Source organism: Rhinocladiella mackenziei, assembly GCF_000835555.1.
Source record: "Rhinocladiella mackenziei CBS 650.93 unplaced genomic scaffold supercont1.1, whole genome shotgun sequence".
Lineage (NCBI taxonomy): Eukaryota > Fungi > Ascomycota > Eurotiomycetes > Chaetothyriales > Herpotrichiellaceae > Rhinocladiella > Rhinocladiella mackenziei.
This window is the reverse complement of record NW_013550604.1, coordinates 1,269,432-1,284,136: the sequence shown is the minus strand read 5'-3', so window position 1 is coordinate 1,284,136 and position 14,705 is coordinate 1,269,432. Positions and strand designations below refer to the sequence as shown.

Sequence of the window (14,705 nt, the reverse complement as noted above, 5' to 3'; positions counted from 1 at the left end):
CGTTCATTTGGGTCCAAATAAGCAGTACAGCGGGCCATTAAGCCATCGGAAGCAGTCTTCAGATGTCAAATTGCACTTTGCTTTGTATTTTCTCTGCGTCTTCAGCGATCACTGCACTCTGAGGTGGGGAGGCTCTTGTATTTGAAAGCGTAAGCATAATGCAGCACAGCATGGTACAGGGGCTTAAAGGTCATCCAACTCGTCCACCGGCGATTCGTCTAACCGCAGCGCCTGCCATTATTCGTAAATTCATATCTTTCCTTCTAGTCCCTGATCTATCTAGTGTATAGCGGGAGCGGCTAAACAACTTACTACACCTTCGATGATCAACCGAATTATCTCAAAATGCCTGCAAATTTTAGCACGGAAGAAAAGGGAGGCTCTCGATCAGGCATCCTAATCACACATTTCCACAGTCAGGTCAGCTTGCGTCCGACGTCAATCCACAGGAGTCGCCTCCCACAACTCCGCCTCCGCCTCCAAGTTTCGAAGTTTATGCCCTGCAATTTTAGCACAGAAGAACAGGGAGGCTCCCGAAGTCAAGCTTTGGGCCCAAAACATCTATGATCTCATTCGTTCGGATATAATCCAGTCTTGGCATGAATTGAGGTCATCGCCCTAATTTTCAAAGACGGCCCGTGCTAATGTTGACAAAGTTGCTCACTCAACTCTCATCGTCTTACGAATTGCTCTCATCTTTGCCAACTAACTATGGCCGAGTCCGCGAAGAGGAGAATCGTAATAGTTGGCGGAGGGATTATCGGGAGTACCACGGCCTATTTCCTCACCCGACATCCCAAATACAATCCGGCACTGCATTCAATCCATCTCATCGAGGCCACCTCAATAGCCAGCGGCGCTTCGGGCAAAGCAGGCGGTCTCCTTGCGCTATGGGCGTATCCATCCTGTCTGGTGCCGCTGAGCTTTAGACTCCACGACGAACTCGCAAAAGAACACGGCGGTGCAGAGCGCTGGGGATATCGCGGCGTTGGCGTGGGCCAGATCGAACTGGCCGGTCGACATGTCAGCAATCGACCCAAAGTGGTCGCTGACGGTGAGTCCAAGGGGGAAGATATCAGAGGTCTGCATAGATCGGATGTGGTCAGTGATGGCAATGTGAGTCTTCAAAAGAGAAGTGAAGAATCATACGCCACTTTACGTAAAATGGGTCTCCCAGATGACCTGGACTGGGTCGCTGAGGAGTGTATCCAGGGCTACAGCAGCATGGGCTCCCCCAAGGACACGGCTCAAGTCCATCCTTATCGGTTCACCACCTCGATGGCGGCTCTTGCAGAAGAACAGGGCGCAAAATTAATTCTTGGCCATGTTGACAAGATTGAGTCATCGCCGTCGGGAGAGCACACCGTCAGGTATACGGACAAAGCTACTAATGCCCCAGAATCCATCTCCGCAACGGACGTGATTGTGACGGCTGGGCCGTGGACGAAAACCGTCTGGCCCGGCTCTCCCATCGGCGCATTGCGAGCTCACAGTGTGACGATCCGGCCGACTCGCCCAGTCTCTGCATACTGCCTCTTCACGCAACTCAGGCTCCCAAAGAATTTCAAAGAAGGTACGAAGTCGCGAGCCACTTTCGTCACGCCCGAAATTTATGCGCGGCCGAACAACGAGCTATATTCGTGCGGCGAGGGCGACAATCTTGTCCCTTTACCCAAGTCTACTGCCGAGGTGCAGGTCGATGATTCCCGATGTCAAGATATCGTGGACTATTGCGCGAGCATCTCGGACGAGATGCGTGATGGCGAAGTGCTGGTTAGACAAGCTTGCTATTTACCACAGGTCGAGACGGGGGCAGGACCTTTGGTCGGGCCGACGAATACGAAGGGCGTATATCTTGCGGCGGGCCATACGTGCTGGGGCATTCAGAACGGACCGGGCACGGGGAAGTTGATGAGTGAGTTTGTCTTTGACGGGAAGGCGGTTAGTGCGAATGTGGCCCGTTTGGATCCGAGGAAAGTGCTGAGATAGGTCGGTCGCCCATCGGGATTTGGATAAGGGTTGCAGAAATGGGATTGATGCCAAATGGTTCGTAAAGTGAGGTGGTGTATGAGATTGACAAGATTGATTTCTCGTATGGCTGTGTAAGGGGCAATTGAATTCTCCCCGTCTAGTATCGTATTGATCCCCTGTCCTTCTGTGATGTCGGAAGCGACGCAAATTTCTCGGGGTTTGCTCAGGCTCTGCTCATGCTTTCCACGCACTCACGACCTGCACCACATCCTCATCAGCAACGACATGCCCTAATCCCACCCGCTGGGGAATATGCTTGGCACTCGCCCCCCACACCAACGCATACTTGAACGTCTCCTTCAACGTCCGATGGATCTGATCACACACATCCTCAATCGTGCTCTGACTTCTCACAATCAGGGCTTCGTTGAAGTCCGGCTCCACCCCCTGTCTCTTCGTGTAGATTCGCATGAGTCTCAACTCCCGCCAACATCGCTCCACGACATCTTCGACCCCCAAGTCCAACTCGCACGACATCACGACCGTATTCGGCTCACGCGCCAATTCGTCCAGAAAATCCACGCTGATGTTGTCGATCTTGTTGTACACGTACAAGCAGCGAATGTATTTGCGGTGATCTTTCAAGATGACGTCAATGAGGTCGTCGACCGTGGCGTTCTCGTCGCGTATGAGCACTTCGCAGTTCAAGATCTTGTAGTCACGCAGGATGTTGTAGACCATCTTCTCGTCCAGATTTTTCGGCGGTGACTGGAATGTAATTTTCATGCCGCCGGCTTTTTTGGCTTTGAGGTAGATGTTGGGTGGATTGCGGTTGAGTCGGATTCCGACGGCTTCGAGCTCGGCTTCGAGTAGTGAGCGTTGTTCTGCACGCTTGGTGGCGTCGAGGACCATGAGGATGAGATCTGAGGTCTACCAATGCCCAGCCCATGAGAATTGATCGCACTGTTGGGGAAGGTGTCGGAGGCTTTTCTTATCTCACCTTGGCTGCACTAATGACTTGCCGTCCTCTTCCTTTGCCCTCGGACGCGCCCTCGATGATTCCGGGTAGATCAAGAATCTGAATTTCCGCACCGCCATACTCGAGAACTCCCGGAATGGCTGTGAGGGTGGTGAATGAGTAGGCGGCGACTTCGGACTTGGTTTTAGTAATTTTGGAGAGGAAGGTCGATTTGCCGACCGAAGGAAAACCGACGAGCGCGATTCGGGCATCACCGGACTTGGAAACGTCGAAGCCCGTTCCCCCGCTTGATCCCGAGCCCGGCGCTGGTTCCAGTAGTTGTGCTCGTAGACGTGCGAGTTTGCTATGTGATGTAGTTAGCCACATGTGACATAAGGTATACCATGTCTTATGAGAGAGGATGCCATTGATATCAAGCCTGCCAATTGTGATCATCTGAGAGGACGCCATGGACGGACATAGAAGGCGTGTCGTATTTTCATGGGACAGAAATGATACCACATATCCAGCCTCATCGGAGGCCTTCGAGATAGCACTTCCCCGAAGTTTGGGACATGAACATGGCGGACAACATGAATCCAATTTGGAACGTGTCCAGCCTTGCTTAGGACGAGGCTGGTACAAATGGAGAATGGCAGTCACGTGCCGTGACAATGGTACGTGCACGGGTTTTCTTTGGTTGCCACGGCCTTTGTTCTTCCTCTTGATCTCTCCCATGATCGCGTCCCTCATTGCTCTTCTATGTAGAACTCACCCCTTCAGCAGGCCCAGGTGATATTCTGGCGTACATCCATTAGGGCTTGTTCATCAAGATGGTCCAGGTTTGATTCACGAACCGGTGGCTTTGTTTTCTGCGGCCCATTAGTGCTGAACCAACCGATCGTGATCAGGTACAGACACCCACTCTGAGTCCGGGCCATTTCGGCCTCGATCCTAGGACACAGTCAGGGGAATTCCGTCGTGTGGCGCCGGGGAACAGCGCTGTACTCCTTGATCTTATCTGTGATGTTCACCATTGTGGCAGACTTGGCCTGAACGGGCTGGATAGATCGGTTGAAAGTCTCAAATCCCGTTTGGGCAAAACGAGTGGTTTTACCACTGCACGGAAGCAGAAAAGTTGACCTTGTGAAGAGTAAAGACGGTAGGCCTTCTCGGTTTGATTGCAAAAGACAAGAAAGAAAGAAACACGTTGGTGAGAGACACAGAATTGGGAAGTCGAGAATCGGAGGGTCGGTGAATAGTATTTCCGCTCCGGAGAATATCGACAAAGTTCTTGGCCTCTTTCCTTTTTGCGAGTTGACTCAGGACCCATCACTTGGTCTTCTCATCTCTTCTTCCCTCCCACAACCACAACACAGGAAGAAGATGGCACAACACACCATAGTGTAGGTGGCTGCAGCTGTCGCTGCGGCTACCTAGGCAGAGATACCCCTGGTTGGGGAATTTCCCTGCGAACTTTTTAGTGAACAACAGAAAACACCAGGCGCGGGCTAGAGATCCCCCCGGGGATCTTGATCTTTCACCATGCCTGCACGTAAAAAAGCAAAAAGTCCCAAACCGCAAGCCCAAAAGACCGAACCACCACTTGCGGCTCCTCCTTCATTTGGTCAATCTCATCGTGTACTTGAAGAGGAGATTGCGGGATATCCGGAAGTTCAGCGCAATGAATTCCTGACGACAAGAGCCATCTATCCTGACGAGTTCGAAAGGGTCCACGGGCGGAAGGATGCCTGGAAGGTGAGTCCGTGGTGTGATTTTCTTACCGCACAGCTTACTAACCCGAATCAAAGACCGAAGAGAACTTAGCTTTCAAGGTTCGCGTCGGGTCACTCGAGGATCGCGAGTACTTTGTCAAGTTGATCTTTGAATTCCCTCGCGACTATCCAAAGGTTCTCCCCAAAATCAACATCCTCGAAATTCAGCCAAAGGATCCGGAGATCAAACAACACATCGAACATATCGTTTCCACATATCCACGACAGCATCAGGGAAGCGAGTCGGTACACGAAGTCACCACGGCTATCATGGATTTTATTGACCAGGCCATTGTCGCGAAGCAGGCCAAAAGAACGGAACTCAGCCTTGAGGAGGAGCGTGCCGCTAGGGAAGCGTTGGCTAAGAGACAACTCGAGGAGAAAGAAGAAAGTGCCCGAAGACGGGCAGCCGAAGAAATGGCAAAGCAGGAACTTCTCCTGGCGTCTCAGGTCGAAAGCGAAAAGCAACGTCGTCTCAAAACCAACCTCTCTCGAAAGATTACGGGCGAAGAAAATGCCGATCTTTACGACGTCCCAGAAGACCCGATCCGATTCGATCAGTCTATGACCTGTCGAGACACAGCAACCAACCTCCCTTTCAAATTCAAGTCCGTGGTGGGAAGGACTGTCATTCTCCGGCGCGAGGACAAAACGGTCACGATCGTGGCACCTCGCGTGGATACCGAACGTGTACAAGCTCCACAACTATTGCTCAAAGACATCGACATTCCTGAAGGCATTGCTCCCAAAGCTGAGCTGCAAAAGTGCATGGAAAAGGTTGAGGAGGCTTTGGAGTCGTCCAAGGAACACCGTCATCAAAATGTCGTCGACCTCCTCAACTACAAGATTGAACATATGTCTCTCGAGGATGGCACAGGGCCGTGGAGACTCTCTGTCCTGTCGGAATTTGCGAACCAAGGTTCTCTCTCTGATCTGCTGGATCTCTGTGGGGCTTTAAGTGCTACCAAGATACGCTCGTGGGTCCGTCAACTCCTTGATGCTCTTCTCTTTTTCGATCAACAAGGCTACGTCCATCCAGCTGTTCATGCCGGAAATGTCATGTTGTTCCTTTCCAAGTCTGGCGCGACCACGGTCAAACTATCCGATGGATATGGCACGCAACTCCGAGACCTGGTTCAGGCGGCGCGGGACTCATCCGCTCCAGCCGTCAAGGACCCTCTCCCCTTATGGATACCTCCGGAGCTGAACTGCCAATATCCCAAGAGAACCAGCAAGACGTGCATCTGGGATCTGGGCGTCATCATCATGGAAATGGCACTCGGCAAAATGGTCAAGAAATTGTACACCTCACCCTCAAATGTATTGGAAGGCGTCGATTTCGAAACCAGCACCGAGAGATTGATGGAGGAAATGTTTCAGTCTAATGCCACCAATCGTCCGTCTGCCTTTGACCTCTCACGAAAAGAGTTTTTCTACAAAGAGCGAGAAGCCATTTTCCGAAATCATTCACCCTATCTACCAAGCCCCCCCAGCCGACGGAGACGACAGAGCGACAAGGTCGGTACCTCTCGATATCGAAATGAGTGGGAAGAAGTTGAACGAATTGGAAGAGGGGGCTTTGGCAAAGTATTCCGGGCCAGACAAAAGCTGGATGGCCAGTTCTACGCGGTGAAGAAGATCGACAGCAGCTCGAGAAAGATGCTCGAGGATATTCTGCGCGAAGTGACCTTGCTTGCTAAACTCAATCATCCCTACGTCGTCAGGTACTACAATGCATGGTACGAAAGTGAACACAATGATCGAGTTGAAGACATACGCCAGCGAGCGGAACCCGAAAGACCAATTCAACAAGCTCAACCGCTGAGCATCGGGCATGACTTTATGGAACCCTCGGTGTATCCCAATCAAGGCGCCGAATACAGCGATTCGGATGATGGCATATTTGCATATCAACCTCCGCCTTCCATTGATGGACAGGAAGACTACGACGATGATATCTTCGAAGAGAATCCCGAACCTCAGGCAGACGAAGATGACCAACCCGGTGATCCATTCGCTGCTTCACGTCCCCTGGGGCAGGCTTTGGACTCCAATCCTTTTGCCAGCAGCGACACTCCAGACAATTCGATCATCCCATCCCGATCACGATCACCACCACTCAGTGAAGAAACTACTTTATACATCCAAATGGAATTCTGTGGTGGCCAGACTTTGAGACATCGTATCGCACAAGGCCTCTGGACCGATTTGGATGCTATATGGCGATTGTTCAGACGAATTGTCGAAGGGTTGGCCCATATTCACAGTCACGGCGTCGTGCACCGAGATCTCAAACCCGAAAATATATTCCTTGACTCTCATGATACACCCAAGATTGGTGACTTCGGACTCGCCACCGCCGGACAAGCGACATCGAAGCCACACGTTTCCAATCCAGGCATGGTCATTACCAAATCCACTGGGTTAGGCACACAAGGCTATACAGCTCCCGAACTTTATGTCCATGGGAGCAGTTACGATTCTCGAGCGGATATGTACTCTCTTGGAATCATGTTCTTCGAAATGTGTTACCCACTCAAGTCGGCGATGGAAAAGGCTAAATTGATGGAAGGACTCATCACAAAGCCACCTGTGCTTCCCGACTTCTTTGACGAGGACATCCATCAGCGACAAGGCGAGATCATTCTACAGCTTGTCAATCCAGATCAGACGAGAAGACCGACTGCTCAGGATCTTCTCAACAGTGGAAAAATCCCCGAACCTTTGGAAGACGAGAAGTTTCAGCGATACATTGATCGAATGGCGGCAGACAACCCCGAAGAATACCAGGCGCTGGTCACCAAATTTTTTGCCAATCCAAACAGCACCGTCTCCAGTCTTGCTTGGGAGGATAAATCAGCTACGGGCATGCATTCTCTGGAGCGTGTGTTGTGGATTTCTGTCACTGAGCAACTGAGAAACATCTTTCGTCGACATGGAGCCACTGAAGTTGGTCGACAAGGCATCTTTCCCAAAGCCGATTTCTACACAAACGCCGCCACCTTTCTCGACACCTCCGGCCTGGTGGTCCAATTACCTGTTGATCTCACCCTGCCTTTCGCACGGAGTCTCGGGCAAACATCTGTTTCCTACAGCAAATCATACGTCTTCGGTGTCGTGTACCGTGCCACCGGACCAGGAAACGAACCGAGACAGGTCCCTGAAGTTGACTTCGATTTTGTCAGTCACAGTGCCAGGAATCTGTCACTCAAGGAGGCGGAGGTGATTAAAGTCCTCGACGAGATGCTCGTCGAATTCCCAGCCCTGGCAATTCGAAACTGGACAATCTACCTCAACCACGCCGATCTGATCGACCTCATCCTAGACTTTTGTCGGATCAAGAAACACGAGTTCTCCAAAGTCAAGCAGGCACTGTCTCATCTCAACACCGGCACCACCACGTGGACACAAGTGCGAGAACAACTTCGAAGCTCGACCATGAACATCGCAGAGACTTCCGTGACCGATCTGGCACAATTTAATTTCGAGGGAGATTTGGAGACTGTCCGTCACAAATTGACCCGGTTGTTTGGTGACAACGACCACTTGAGCAAAGCTTTGCCCCTTTTGGCTCGTCTCGACGAACTCATCCAATACCTCCGACGAATGAACGTCCACACTCAAATCCTCGTGGCACCACTCAGCAACAACTTCGAACACCTCTACCGCGGCCACCTGCTGTTCCAGTGCACCGAAAAAACTTCCCGAAAGGTTCTCGCCGTCGGTGGGAGATATGACGCTCTCATCCAACAGTTTCAGACGAGGTCTGGCAAAAGCTCCACGCGCTCCGTCGGCTTTCGCTTGAATATTTTGGATCTGATCACCTACGTCCGCGGCCAGATCCAGGCCCAGACCAGCAGCAAGTCCACCAAGGTCTCTGGTGCGGTTTCGGAGTCCTCGTCGTCGTCGAGGCATTTGACCAGATGTGACATTCTGGTTACTAGCTTCGACAGCAGTACTCTGAAGACGTCATGCGTCGAGTTGCTGTCGTCTTTGTGGTCCGCTGGCCTCAGTGCCGAGTTGTCCGAGGAGTTCCGCTCCCTTGAAGAGTTGGAAATGGCATACAAGGACAACTCTGGCTACTGGTTGGTCATCGTGAGAGGAGGGGCGGGTGAGCGCGGGCTGAAGGTGCGTAGCCCCTCCCGCTCGGAGGACGAGGTCAAGGCGGTGGACTTGGTCGGGTTTCTTCGCTTGAAAATGGCAAAGAATAAGTAGATAGCTGGTTGGTTGTGTTGATGGTGAGCCAGGGTATTCCTCTTCTTTAATTGAAAATAGATTCACAATTTTTTGCCCTTGTCGAACTTCCGAGATAGGTGACTTGTAAAATCGGCGTTATAGGGGCCATACGCGTTAGCCCCTTTGTTCCCCCATGTCATACGTACGATCCCTTTATAAATAATGTGCACCAAAGCCTCCGGTCCTCATCTACGCCATGCTTATTTGCGACCCGTATTTCGTGCCTTTTTGAGTCATTTCGTCAGGTACATCACAGAGCTACTTCCAGAGCAAAATTTGCCTCTATTTCCTACCAATAGCTGCCCTGACGCAGTCGCAGAACGATGTCATTTTTGCCAGGGATTCACATCTTGTACATCCATCAATGTACCCTCGATGCAGGATATGTCATTGGCATTGTCAAGTTCATCAGATTTTGGCCTTTTAATTCCGGTTTCCTTCATTTTGCTGTGAACCCGACATTGCCCCGTCATATGCGATGCGAAACAACCTCACGTCGCATGCATCCTAGTAAGAATAGATGGCTCACTGCTATTCTGCTCTCGAGCATCATGCACCGTGCACCGAATCCGAGGACTTGTATGGGTGTACGTCATCATAATCACAATCCACATGTTTATGCACTTGTACATCTCCAACCAAAAAAGGACGAGCGATATGATGCGCGAGATATAGTGCGATATCGCAGCTCTCATGCTTTGCAAATCGTACCATACCAGGTTAGGGAATTCCACCATTCCCAGATTGGACATATCTGTAAACGCCGAACCAATCACAAATTGAGACCCACCGTAATCGCCGAACCGCTAACCTGTAATATTATGGATTTACGCTTCGGTTCTAAGGCTCGGTGCGAGGAAGTTTGATGAGGGATTTGATATAAGTACCCCATGGTAACAGCCAAGGGAGGAGTGAAGTTGTCCCCGTTTCTTCATCCATCCAGGAACAGAGAAATTCTCAGAAATCTACACCTACACGACCTAAATTTCAAATCAACACAAACAAGCCCAGTCTGGTTCGGAAAATCAATTGGAGTCAGCTCGCAGCAAAAATCACAGGCCAAACGGACGATTCACCTCGATACCAAAGACAACGGAGCAGCGAGTGAAGAAACAAAACTTGAACTCCCCATGCCGCCAGAACCCAAGGAAGAGCAAGGCCATGAAGAACAACCACCAAAGCCGCCTGGAGTCACATACCCTGAAGGTGGGACTAAAGCCTGGCTCAATGTCCTAGGAACATGGTGCGTCATGTTCTTCACCTGGGGATATTTGAATGCTTTCGGGTATGTTGAGCATCCTACCTTAATTTTCTTCCTCCTCTTCCTCCTCTTCGATCTAGCCGTGGTTTTCCTTACCAACTATTGCCTGGTGTCGATGTCACGGGCGGATCACACACGATCAGGCTCGACTTTATGAGGAAATGTGATGCGATAGAAATGGAGACTCAAATGGGAATTGATGTGGTAGGAGATTTTTTGAAGACGCCTATTACTAACGTCGATTTGTTTGATCTAGTGTGTACGAAGCATATTACCTGCACGATTTCCTAGGTTCATATTCACCTAGCACAATAGCTTGGATTGGGTCATTGCAATTGTTCTTCCAGTTTGCGGGAGGGGTGGTTGCGGGCCCAGTAACGGATCGTTGGGGGGCAAGAGTAAGGACCCATTTACCCATCTCTCACATATACCGGCCCCCTTTATGTCTTTTGCTTCCATATTCCTCATTCTTAACTTCTAGCTGCCCTTGACTTTGGTTTTGGATATTGACTAACACAACTTTGTTGTAGATCCTGATCTGGCCATTCTCCATCCTCTACGTTGTCTCCGTCATGCTCACCAGCATATGTAAGAAATACTGGCAGTTCATACTCGTGCAGGGCGCGCTCGGCGGCCTGGCCAATGGTTTGGTATTTGCCCCCGCCGTGGCCGTCTTAGGTCAATACTTCCAAAGACGCCGTGCCGTAGCGTTGGGAATCGCATCTTCTGGCTCATCACTCGGCGGCGTCATTTTTCCCGTCATGCTCGACCTGATGATCTTTCATACACCGCTTGGTTTCGGCTGGGCTGTGCGGATCGTGGGATTTCTTGTTTTGGGTCTTGTTCTCACGGCCTGTGTTACGATTATTCCCAGACTACCGCCGAGAAAAGGCAAGTACCTCTTGATCCATGCGTTCAAGAATCCCATCTACTCGATACAAGTCGCGGGGCTATTTCTAGTATGGCTGGGTCTCTTTACGCCATTTTTCTATTTGCCATCTTATTCGGAATCGAAGGGTCTGAGCTTCGATTTGGCACTTACCACGATCGCGATACTCAATGCTGGGTCGCTCGTTGGTCGACTTTCTTCGGAGCCTCTTGCCAAACATCTGGGTCGATTCAATCTGCTTTTGATGGGGATCTGCGCGTGTGGAATCCTTGTCTTTTGTTGGTTGCGCGTCTCCTCTATAGGTGCCATCTGTGCGTTTGCCGCTCTATATGGTGCAGCTTCGGGATTTGTCATTGCCTTATTCCCAACGACACTGGCAGATGTTGCGCCTCATCCTTCCGAGATTGGTAGTTACGTTGGAATGGCATTGGGACTGTATGGTATTGCTGGACTCACGGGGACACCGATCACGGGTGCCATGATTGCTCATTATGGTGGCTACTCTGAGGCTACGATATTTAGTGGTTGCGTGGTCATGGCAGGAACCGCCCTGCTTCTCTATGCGAGGTTAATATTTGTGATAGATCGCGGATGGAAGGTGTGAGTTGGCCCCCGGGGCCGGAGGCGAGGAGCGGGTTCTGTCTAGGTTCACGACCAGAAAATTGGCCTCGTCGGGAAAACTGTGGAGGAAATTTCTTGAAAGTTGTAGTGAGCGGCGTCATAGGGAGGGAGGGCACATTCTGGTGGAAGTTGATCATGGTGTGGAAATAGGATCCGAAGTGTCAGGAAAACAGTTCGTCAGGATCGCGGCGTCGCCGGACTGAGAGATCAGTCTTTTGTTGGTGACCGCGGAAAAAGGGTGGTGGTATTGGGATGAATGAACAAAAGTTTTTATACAATGGGTTAATGGAGATAGATGCCATAGAAAAAGATCTCATCACTCTCAGGACCTCCCAAGATCGAGAATGGAGTGATAATAAAGTTCCGGCAAAGGGGTCATGGCATCGTTCGACATCATGGCGGTAGGACGATGGGAGATCCCCCATTTACTCTTTTCTCCATTGAAGCCGTCACTGTCGCGATCGTCGTAGCTGCAACCTCCTCCATTGCAACTGCGAGCGGCTTCTTCCACTCATCTGATTTAATCGCTGCGATCAACACGCCCAATGTCAGATGGGATTTGAAATGATCTGCTGATATTCCGACTTTCGAGGCCCAAATAGCCAGGCAGGCATCGAGGGTGTGCGATGCGATTTCTGCTTCGGCAAGACGATTTTCTGGGGGAGGCGTCGTTGTCTTGAAGCTTTTGCGCCGAATCCCCAGCGCTACAAAAAGTCCTGCGAGGAAGAAATCACCTTTAAACAGTTCGGCAAACCACTCAATGGAAGTGGGATCTGTGCGTTCTTCGTACAGGGTTCGTTGGATAACGATGATCGCCAGTGAGGATTCCAATGCGCTCCAGTGAGACGTCGGATATAATGTGGCTGCATCAGCCGTCGTGAAGAATGGTAGGTGTAATGCCAGCAGAGCCCGACGTAGGTAGATCTCCAATGTCATGCGTTGGAAGTCTTTCCATGACATGTCGCCAGAAAAAGCAACGTCTTTCGTCTTGCTTGAACGATAAATCTTCCCAGTCATTTGAAGAAGATCTCTTATTTGAGCTTCATATTCCAGGACCATGCGGTACCCTTCCGCATCCAAAGGTCGATTTATACGGCGAATGATATTCAAGACAGTGGGAAATGATCGAGACAAAATTATCTGAAACATTGACTCTGTCACGTCGTCCGATTCTTCAGGCGTCGGGTCCGTGATCGAGTTATCCCGGAGATCATCGTCCTTGAAATTGAGGGGAGCAGGTGTGTCGTAATCATCGGATTGGAGAAGTAGTGGCATACCAGACTCGAGAGAGTTTTGCGAATCTATAAAAACAAGGGTTGTCCATAGTCGTTTCCGCATTTCTGCTTCGAATATTGACATGGATTCAAACCATTTGGGATCACGATGCAGGCCCATAGACAAGGCGAACCGAATAATTAGACCCAAGAAAGACCAAACCCCATCAGAATCGTCGAAAGACACAAGATCAATTTGCTTTGCGATTGCCATCATAGTCATGACTCGAATAGTGGTCAGCGTCGGCTTGGCCATGAATCGTGTCTGCATTAGGCACGCTTCTGCGCCGTCCAAAAGTGTCCCGATCAGTCTGGTGTCTTCGAGTCTATCTTTCGTCGGACATCCGAGAGCAAGCATGATGAGTAGCTGTGCCAGCCACTCATAGTTGGGAGACCACGGAGAGTTCCAGAAGTTTTGCATTTCTTCTGCGAATACCGAGCGATGCAACATGCGATGCGTCTTCTCAAAGGAGTCGAAATAATTCTCAATGAAGCGGTCAGCCACATCTCGTGGCGGCACAATCGAGTAAACATGTTCTTTCGTCCAGGGAGTAATCGAGACGCCGCGGAAGGGGTAGTTTCGGTACGCTCGGACGGGGTAGAATTGTTTCAAGTCTCGAAGTTGCTGATTTATGCTATCGGAAGCTTGTTCTTTGCCGAACAGGAAAGGGGATAATTCTTCAAACTAGTTCGTGTTAGTTGGTGTGGGCATTGAGCATCATGTACTTACTTCGGCGGCAAGAAGAACCCAATGAGACGGTCCCTTGAATTTGGCTTTGCCTCTTTGGTGACGCGCAAACATCATATTAGGTGGTGCCGCTGCAACGCCACCGTTTTCACTTTCAGTGCTGGGACGATACCCCTTTCCTCGATGTCGCAAAACAGACTCCTGGTCCTCTAGAGCATGATAATCCATTGGTTTGGGCTGGGGATGAAGAGGAAGGGGTACGATGTTCTTATTTTCCCGCGTTTGGAGCCGAAGGGAGCTTCTCCAATGATTGACTCCTTCACGATTGTAGATGTTGGGTGTGGTGACATTCGCCTCACCTTTCCTAGGTGTGCTGTAGAAGCATTCCTTCCCCAGTCCTTTGATATTGCAGCTGTCACAAGGTAACTTCCTATCGCATTTGACCTTCCTCCGATGACAAGGTATGCACGAATGTACATCACGCATCCGTTTCCGGCGGATCGGCTTTTCAGAATTCATGATGATTTGCAGAGATCCACCAAGGGACAGAAGTAATGATTGACAGAAGCAACTTGATATTATCGGCCCCGAAGAGATGTGTGACAGAGGATCTTGCTAGGTAAAGAAGGAGGAGAATCGGATGGGCTCTTGCGGACAAGAGCTCAATGGCGCTCTCGGCGGTCTTTCTCACGGGACGGCTCGGCTATATTGGGATCGGACGGATCTAATCCGCAGGGAGAGATCTGAGAGCCTTGAAACGTGATGACATGTCACTGGTCTCCGTCTCGGAGTTTCGCGGTCTGGACACTGGGAGACTGCGCAACAATACTCGCTTGGCCTTATTTTTTTGCGCTCCAATTTCAGTGCGCTGAGTGTCCCTGAGTCAGTGCGTTGAAATAGAACTCTTTGCCACCTTGCTGTCTTCAGATCGAGACACTGCAGCTCAACGGAGAAATATTGAGCCAAGCAGCAAATTTGGGAGCAATACGGTATCAAGAATATGGAGAGTGGTTCGATTTGTTGCCTTGGGGT

At 50.5% G+C, this 14,705-nt stretch overlaps 5 protein-coding genes across 5 annotated transcripts; 3 read left to right on the top strand and 2 right to left on the bottom strand.

The window, feature by feature from the left end:
• Window positions 1–711: 711 nt before the first annotated feature.
• On the top strand, window positions 712–1,989 carry Z518_00452 (uncharacterized protein; the record flags this gene model as incomplete). The annotated part of the gene is made up of 1 exon (XM_013421055.1): window positions 712–1,989. The coding sequence occupies one exon, from the start codon at window positions 712–714 to the stop codon at window positions 1,987–1,989; it is 1,278 nt and encodes a 425-aa protein (XP_013276509.1).
• A 216-nt stretch (window positions 1,990–2,205) lies between these two features.
• Z518_00451 (uncharacterized protein) lies at window positions 2,206–3,400 on the bottom strand (the record flags this gene model as incomplete). The annotated part of the gene is made up of 2 exons (XM_013421054.1): window positions 2,206–2,901; window positions 2,972–3,400. The coding sequence occupies 2 exons, from the start codon at window positions 3,398–3,400 to the stop codon at window positions 2,206–2,208; spliced, it is 1,125 nt and encodes a 374-aa protein (XP_013276508.1).
• Window positions 3,401–4,474: 1,074 nt separating this feature from the next.
• Window positions 4,475–8,919, top strand: Z518_00450 (uncharacterized protein; the record flags this gene model as incomplete). The annotated part of the gene is made up of 2 exons (XM_013421053.1): window positions 4,475–4,687; window positions 4,741–8,919. 2 exons carry the CDS (start codon window positions 4,475–4,477, stop codon window positions 8,917–8,919), a joined length of 4,392 nt encoding a protein of 1,463 aa, XP_013276507.1.
• A 1,151-nt stretch (window positions 8,920–10,070) lies between these two features.
• On the top strand, window positions 10,071–11,694 carry Z518_00449 (uncharacterized protein; the record flags this gene model as incomplete). Its single annotated transcript, XM_013421052.1, has 3 exons — window positions 10,071–10,225; window positions 10,458–10,599; window positions 10,732–11,694. The coding sequence occupies 3 exons, from the start codon at window positions 10,071–10,073 to the stop codon at window positions 11,692–11,694; spliced, it is 1,260 nt and encodes a 419-aa protein (XP_013276506.1).
• A 410-nt stretch (window positions 11,695–12,104) lies between these two features.
• On the bottom strand, window positions 12,105–14,192 carry Z518_00448 (uncharacterized protein; the record flags this gene model as incomplete). The annotated part of the gene is made up of 2 exons (XM_013421051.1): window positions 12,105–13,670; window positions 13,716–14,192. 2 exons carry the CDS (start codon window positions 14,190–14,192, stop codon window positions 12,105–12,107), a joined length of 2,043 nt encoding a protein of 680 aa, XP_013276505.1.
• Between the last annotated feature and the right edge of the window lie 513 nt (window positions 14,193–14,705).